Source organism: Bidens hawaiensis, unplaced genomic scaffold (assembly GCF_021521415.1).
Source record: "Bidens hawaiensis isolate Kalapana, Puna unplaced genomic scaffold, B.hawaiensis_p1.1 tig00001685_1, whole genome shotgun sequence".
Taxonomy (NCBI): Eukaryota; Viridiplantae; Streptophyta; class Magnoliopsida; order Asterales; family Asteraceae; genus Bidens; species Bidens hawaiensis.
The window spans coordinates 3,125,919-3,134,081 of NW_027491095.1; the positions used below are offsets into that span (position 1 = coordinate 3,125,919).

General features: G+C 39.3%; 1 protein-coding gene and 1 pseudogene across 1 annotated transcript; both read left to right on the plus strand.

Moving 5' to 3' along the window:
- Nucleotides 1–792: 792 nt before the first annotated feature.
- Nucleotides 793–3,264, plus strand: LOC143592419 (UDP-glycosyltransferase 87A1 pseudogene; annotated as a pseudogene).
- Nucleotides 3,265–5,352: 2,088 nt separating this feature from the next.
- LOC143593439 (uncharacterized) lies at nucleotides 5,353–8,163 on the plus strand. Its single transcript, XM_077073071.1, has 3 exons — nucleotides 5,353–5,865; nucleotides 6,207–6,510; nucleotides 7,638–8,163. The coding sequence occupies exons 1-3, from the start codon at nucleotides 5,393–5,395 to the stop codon at nucleotides 7,842–7,844; spliced, it is 984 nt and encodes a 327-aa protein (XP_076929186.1). The 5' UTR covers nucleotides 5,353–5,392; the 3' UTR covers nucleotides 7,845–8,163.

An 8,163-nucleotide genomic window follows, 5' to 3' on the forward strand; every position in this document is an offset into this window, starting at 1 on the left:
TTGATTCACGGCGCGCAAGCATGGCAGCGTAGTGAGGATTCGCGGGTGCGCATGCATGGCAGCGGAATGTTGATCCTTGGTAGTGCGCATGCATGGCGGCGGAGTGGTGACTCGTGGTGCACATGCATGGTGGCGAAGTCTTGATCTTCGGCACTGCGCATGCATGGAAGCGGAACCTTGATCCTTGGTAGTGCGCATGCATGGCGGCGGAGTGGTGACTCGTGGGCGCACATGCATGGTGGCGAAGTCTTGATCTTCGGCACAGCGCATGCATGGAAGCGGAGACTTGATCTCCGGTGGCGCGCATGCATGGTAGCAGAATCTTGATCCTCCGCAGTGCCCTTGCATAGCGGCGGAGTGGTGACTCGCGGGCGCGCATGCATGGCGGTGAAGTCTTCTGCGCAAAACCAAAGGCACGACCGACATGGTGGTTTCCGCGGGCGCTCACGCATGGCGGCGGAGTCTTCTACACAACCAAAGGCACGACCGACATGGTGGTTTCCGCGGGCGCTCACGCATGGCGGCGGAGTCTTCTACACATCCAAAGGCACGACCGACATGGTGGTTTCCGCGGGCGCTCACGCATGGCGGCGGAGTCTTCTACACAAAACCAAAGGCATGGAGTCGTCTTCCGACCCGCATGTTGGGTTTCCGCGGGAGCGCATGCATGGCGGCGAAGTGATGACTCGCGGGCGCGCATGCACGGCGTTGGGAGTCTTGTTCGCTGGAGCGCACGTGATGACGGAGTACTGATCTGCAATGGCGCACGTGCGGCCATCACATTTTTCCGCGATGGCGATGGCGCAATGTTTGATGTAATTTTAAACCTAAAATCCAGATCTATAACCTAGATCTAGATCTGTAAACCAGATCCGAAGTGGAGAGAATTTAAAACCATCACAGATCCGGAGGCTTGACCGTCCGATTCAGGTAGTTTCTTTTTTGGATCTACAAATCTTTTTCAGCTTCATTTTTACACAGGTCTGGAAGCATCTTTTAGATCTATGGATCTTTTTGAGCTTTAATAGAACAAATCTTGAAGCATCTTTCTGTAAACTTCCAGATCTGGATTTTTCTTGGGAGAAAAGAAAATCACAGATCTAGAATAATGGATGAACAGATCTGAGAACCGAGACGAAGATCGAAGGGTAGCTCGTTGCCGGTCCCACGGATGGCGCCAATGAAGAAACATGAAATGAATCTGACATGATCCATGACGATGTTCCCCGGTCTTCGAGATGAACGAACCACGACTCGATCTTCTTCTCCGGTGGCTTGAGACCTGCAATGGTTTTTGGGGGTGCGGAGGTGACTGCTAAGAAATCTCGAGGATCTCTTGTTTACAGACACAAAAAAGGTTATGGTGGTGGCTCTTATTCAGAACAACCACCCATAATAAGGAGGTGGAGATCTCCTTATATAGGGAGCCTCATGGCCACCATCACGGTACCCTAATGGGCCTAACCTAGTTAGGGTTACCTCCACAAAACCCCCTCAGCCCAATAATATTGTATTAGTCCATATAATAAAATAAGCCAGACATAATAAATTAAGGTCGTAAGCCGGGTTTAGTACCATACCCCTACACCGAGGAATGGCTCGGGTTCATCGAAAACGAACCGAAACCAAACAACATCCGGTTTGCTACTATCCCCAATGTTATTCCATCCGAGCTGAACCGGGCGGCTGATTTCCCCGGGTTCTTTCATGCTACGTTAACTAAAATGGAACAACCCGTGGAGGAAGTGATTAGGAGGTTGGAAGTAACGGTTAATGTGATTGTCTATGATACTTATCTTACGTGGGTTGTGAATATGGGTAGTCGGATGAATGTTCCCGTCGCGAGTTTGTTTACGATGTCGGCCACGGTGTGTGTTATTATTATCACCTCCTGGTTGACAACTGCCATGCCGGAGATAACTTCTCGGGTGAGTTTCGCGAGTTTGAGTATAATTAAACGGGTCGTGTTCGGGTGGTTTCATATTAATGATCCCTTTTATTTTGTAATTACTTTTTTAAAAATAAAGTTGTTTAGTATAACCCTATACGGGGCGTATAGAAGGGGTGTGGGTATCCCTAGTTGGACCCTAGATTTGAAGCTCGATGAATAATAAGTTGATGCATTAAACCAGAATCAAAACATTTGAATTTAAAGTCCCTGTGTTGTTATTAAAGTAAAATGGATTTTGATATAACAAATCACAACTTATGATAATAATCAAAGATGACAATATGAGCTTTCACTTTTGTTGGTAAGGGAAATCTCACTTGAATCATTATCATAGATTTACATGTACACTTGATTTTCACTTGATTTCACTAAACGTTAAATTGAAATTCTATAGGGAATGTGGAGGAAGTAGTAGATTGCATACCTGGAGTTCCTCCGATTCGGGTTGCTGATCTTGTGACAATCTTCAATGGCAAGGGGAAAGAAGTTTGGCAGGTAGCTTTACAAGCCATTTCAATGGCGACCAAAGCTCAATTTCTTCTTTTCTTATCGATTTACGAGCTCGAACCCCAAGCCATCGACGCTTTAAAATCCGAGCTTTCTATACCTGTTTACACCATTGGACCCTCAATTCCTTACTTTAGTTTAAACGGCATGAAAAATGACCAAAACACCCTTGAATACATTAAATGGTTAGACCGTCAACCCACAGCTTCAGTTTTATATATTTCACAAGGGAGTTTTCTTTCGGTCACCGATGCCCAGTTGGATGAAATCATTGCTGGTATACTCGATAGTGGTGTACGATACTTGTGGATTGCGCGTGGGGAAAAGGTTAAACATAATTGTGAAAATGACGAGAAAGGGCTTGTGATACCCTGGTGTGACCAATTAAGAGTGTTGTGTCATGATTCCATAGGGGCATTTTGGTCACATTGTGGGTGGAACTCGACGAAGGAAGGTGCTTTCTCCGGGGTGCCAATGCTCACTTTTCCAATATTTTTTGATCAAGTTCCGAATAGTAAGATGATAGTGGAAGATTGGAAAACAGGAAGGAGGGTGTCGGCTGGAGAGGGTATTTTTGTCACTCGAGAAGAAATTTCAAAAATCGTGAGGAGTTTCATGGATCCAGAAAGCGAAGAAGGAAAAGAGATGAGGAAACGCGCAAAGGAAGTTGGGAAGATTTGCCAACAAGCGGTCGCAGAAGGAGGGTCTGCTTATATAGATATCGATTCGTTCATTAGCGACATTTGATGGTAGAAAAAATAAAATGGATGAAATCTGGAAATTGGGTAATAAAAAATAAGCGCTGACTTTTTTGGTCAACATTGGCCAGAGTCAAATGAAGTCGAAGATGTTAGTCGGGTTATTTATGATGAAACATTGAAACCTATGGGTTCAAGCCCAATCTGAATGTTTTGTGTAATGAACTAAACGTACACGAATGAGACATGTTCATGTTTGTTCGTTTATCTTTAATTGTTTGATTGGCAAACTATTTAACGAGGTTTTTTTGTCCATGTTTGTTCATTAATAAAATGAGTGTGCTTGTTTATGTTTGTTATTAGCATAACAAACTGTTTGCGAATATAGACGAACACAAACTAAAGAATAAAACTGATTATATATAAACAAACATAACCGAGCAAGCATATGTTAAAATTAAAGGTAAACATCAATCTTTGTGGCCTGAAAAATTAATCAAACTAGATATAAATGTGATGGTCTAAAAAATTTACGTGAACATATAAATGAACTAATTTAAACACACGTAAACTAACGAACGTAAACGAACGAAAAGAGTGAATATATAAAGCAAGTTTCACAAACAGAAATGAGCAAACGTGGCGTGCTCTTGTTCATTCGTGTAATCTGAACAAATTTTTTTGTTCATATTCGTTCGTTTAGTGTATAAATGAATTTCTTGCCAAAGATAAACAAATAGTTCACTGTCCATTCATTTACCAGCCTACTGATTTGTGGTTTTGTAGAAACATTGACGTGTTTATTATTGGGCCATGTATAAGATCATTAGGAGATTTATGTTTGAGCCCGTGATGAGATATTGGCACATGAGGCCATGAGAGAACATCAATGGGCCGACTTTGATATCGAGCATTACCTTAGCTTTAGTATTCGTGTTTTGTATTGGGTATGTAATAACCGACATGTAATTAGCCAACATATACTCGATGGGTAGTGGGCATGTACGAGACACAATTTTAAAAACGGGTATGATACTGGGATTGCTAATACTTGGCACGAACCCAACCCATTATCATTCCTAATTGCATTTTATATTTGGTCGCGTTCATGTATAAGTCTTTTATCAAATTTAGTGGTTTATTCCAATGGTTCGGGCTATATTCCCACTAACTTAATGCCCATTGGATTGCTAATTTGTGTGAGTTTGGCTATACTTTAAAACATCAGGACTAGTTGAATTAAGTCGTGACCACTTAAACTTATTTTCAAGGAAAATTATACATATGTTACACTTCATAGCTCAAACTATTGAATTTCATTTGGGAAACCGGAAACCTTCCTTGAAAACATTAAAACAAATTTGGATTATTTGGGAACAACTAAAGTGTCCATTAGTCCAAATTTCCCATAGTGCCACTCACCATAGGAGAGAGATAGACCACAATTAATGGGTACTCATCTCGCGTCCCTTAGAAGGCCAAGTTAGACAAATAGCATCACATGATGAAACACCATATCTCCCTTGCAGCGCCACTTTTGTTGGCATCGCGACACTAGCTCTCATTTGATTCAAGTTTTTACGAATAAATGTCTTTATCATCTCCTAAAATTGTTAAACATAATAAAAACTTAATGACACAAGACTACTCAAAACCCAAAACATTTAGATTAGACCAAAAACAAACCAACAAGCACACATACAATTTTACCATTAGCGAGAGAAAGAAAAAAATTTTCTTTCCTTTTCTGTTTTGTTCTTTTCCACTATTCTCCTTTCTCCTTTTTCTTTGCAATTTGAAAATACATTTTTTCTTCTCATTTTGTTCTCTTTTTGCTCTCATTTTCTTTCATTTAATAAAGGGATCACCCTTTTGGTTTTTCCTTTATTAATGATACCCGAGAAACTCGAGAACTCAATGTATAAGACTGCACTTACTGATACCCGTTATTTTATTTTCAAAACCTCACAACACTGTACACACAAAATGAACACCCGCGTTTAATCTCATTCGGGCTCCGTTTTCTTGTAGGAGCCCGACATTTAAAAAAAATACATAAATAAAATACCAAAGGACCAAAATCCTAAACCTACGAATATCACAAGGAGCAAATAAGTAACTCAACGTATGTCTATTCATCAAAACTCTTGTCTTGAATAACAAAACACACCCACCATGTCAAAACCCTAATTCCATTCTTCCAATTCATCCATCCAAATCCAAATTCATCATTTCAATGGCAACTGAAGCAGCCAAATTCAAGCAATCAGACCTAATCCCAATCCCACAACCACCAGACTACCACCCAGAACTCATCGTCTCACCATCACACGACGGCCTTCACTTCTGGGAGTTCATGATCGCAGGTTCTATCGCCGGCATGGTCGAACACATGGCCATGTTCCCAATCGACACCATCAAGACCCGTATGCAGGTTCTCGGGTCCTGCCCCATCAAGTCCGCGGGGCTCCGGCAAGCTCTCCAGTCGATTATTAAGTCCGATGGGCCCGCCGTACTTTACCGAGGCATTGGTGCCATGGGCCTTGGTGCTGGACCGGCCCACGCTGTTTATTTTTCGATGTATGAGATGTGTAAGGAGACGTTTACGAGAGGAAACCCTAATAACCCTACGGCACATGCGGCGGCGGGTGTGGTGGCTACGGTGGCTAGTGATGCCGTGTTTACTCCCATGGATATGGTTAAACAGAGGTTGTTATAATAATTATTATTATTTGGGATTAGGGTTTTCAATGAGTTGAATGTTTATGGGTTGTTAGTGAATTGTTCGGCGGGTTGTTCGTTAATGAGAAAAAGTTTTTTTTTCTTTTGTTAATTTAATTAAACGAATGAACATGAACACATTTTGTTAATCATTGTCTGTTTATATTTGACTGAACTTTAGTGAATACATAAGTAGTTATATTTATTTAACTATAATAAAGGTTCTTTTAAATTTGATAAAGGTTCGTTTACATGCTTATTTGTGATCAATATGTTCACAGTCCACATATTTTATATTATTTGTTTATTTATTTTGTTTCTTAAAATAGGTTGCAATTGGGGAGTGGGAGTCCATATAAAGGTGTGTTTGATTGTGTACGGATGGTGTTGAGAGAGGAGGGATTTAGGGCTTTTTATGCTTCATATAAAACTACGATTTTGATGAACGCGCCTTTTACGGCGGTGCATTTTGCGACGTATGAGGCAGCGAAGAGAGGATTGATGGGCATATCGATGGAGAGTGCGAATGATGAGCGATTGGTGGTTCATGCTACTGCTGGTGCTGTTGCAGGGGCATTGGCGGCTGCTGTTACTACTCCACTTGATGTTGTGAAAACTCAGTTGCAGTGTCAGGTATTATTATGAAAACTGTTATTAGTCTGCTGTTAATTGCTTTATTTGGCTTTTGGAAGTTTGGAACTCAATATTTATGCTTATTAATCTCAATCATTGGGCATATATTTGGGTGTGGGTTACGAAAAATCTCATGTAATTACTTTTATCATCATCAAAATGTTTGCTTTACAAGCCTTATATCATATTCCTTTGTTTAATCTGGTAAATATTGATAACATAAAATGTAACTAAGCGAATTAGAATAGTATGCACTTCCCTAGATATGTGGTATGTCTTGCAAAAAATACTCATTGTCTCTCAATCCTTACAAACATAAAATCCTTACATTTTCACATTATCACTACTTTTTACACTTCCTTTTTATAATAAAATTATTTTCATAACCAAATCAAATCATTTAAAAAGTTTATATAACTTAGTGCGAAAAGGATACAAAATAATTGTATAAACTAAGTTATGTTATAAAAAGTTGAAACAAGTGTTAAATTTAAGTAAATGCTGTTTTTCAAATAGAAACATTACATACATTTGTTACTTTTCTAGTTACTATATTTAATATTATTTAAGTAAAAAACTAAAGCTGATGTACAAATAATTAAAGCGCATAATTTACAAGCGGATAATGCACTAAAATTTGAATTGAAAAAGAAATTGTTTTATTTTAGCGTTTGTTAATGATTATGTTTGGCAAAATTAGGTGAGGCTAGTTTATGCTGTAATTGTTCTGTTTTAGTGTTTCTCAATGAGTATGTTTGGCAAAATTAGCTTTAAGTTGTACCTTTTAGTTAGAGCCTAAAATGACAAGCGTAACGTTTTTATTTTTCTGTTTATTACTTTGCGAGTGTTTTGATAATTTTGTTTGATAATTTTGTTTGATAATTTTGCTTTAAAAATCTCCAACCTTTGTTATTCAAACAAGACTTTCTTCTCATCGGGAGTTTATTTTCTATATACAAAAGCTTCTAGAAGTTGCATGTCTATCCAAATGTTGTTGGAACTCTTTGTCTTTTTGTCATATAATCATAATCAACTTATTGCAGCCTAGGCGCATATAGGTTCATTCTTTTAGACTTGCTTATTAATCCATAACCTGACTAAATCTACTACAATTTATTGGATTACAGGGCGTGTGTGGATGTGATAGATACGCTAATGGATCTATTAAGGATGTTTTAAAAACAATAGTCAAAAAAGACGGTTACAGAGGGCTATTTAGGGGATGGATGCCGAGAATGATGTTTCATGCACCAGCAGCCGCCATTTGTTGGTCAACATATGAAGCTGGGAAATCCTTTTTTCAAGAATTAAACCATGATAATGATAGAAGTTAACATGATGACCCGATAATCGACATTTACATTTTTATATTGTTGTATTTGAGAGATACCGCTCACAATAGGAGAAAACACAGATCGAGTTCTTCAAGTATCAGGGTCCCACATATTTCCAGCTGTCCTATTTTTTCTGAGCTTCAAACCGAACACTCGGTGACGATTTGATGCAAAGTATAAGGTGCGGTTTTGGTTTCTTTGTGTAGGTTATTGTTTATGGGATATGTTTTGAGATTAGATGTATGTGTTGTTTGATGGGCTCAAAATTATTTATCCAGATTTTTATGGAGTTATGTCATAAAGATTTATTGGCAACTTT

Excerpts from the sequence above, each read along its gene's own strand:
- LOC143593439 (XM_077073071.1), top strand. The coding sequence starts at position 5,393 with ATGGCAACTGAAGCAGCCAAATTCAAGCAATCAGACCTAATCCCAATC. Across the intron at positions 5,866-6,206 it reads ATGGATATGGTTAAACAGAG|GTTGCAATTGGGGAGTGGGA; the intron begins GTTGTTATAATA and ends TTCTTAAAATAG. Across the intron at positions 6,511-7,637 it reads AAACTCAGTTGCAGTGTCAG|GGCGTGTGTGGATGTGATAG; the intron begins GTATTATTATGA and ends ATTGGATTACAG.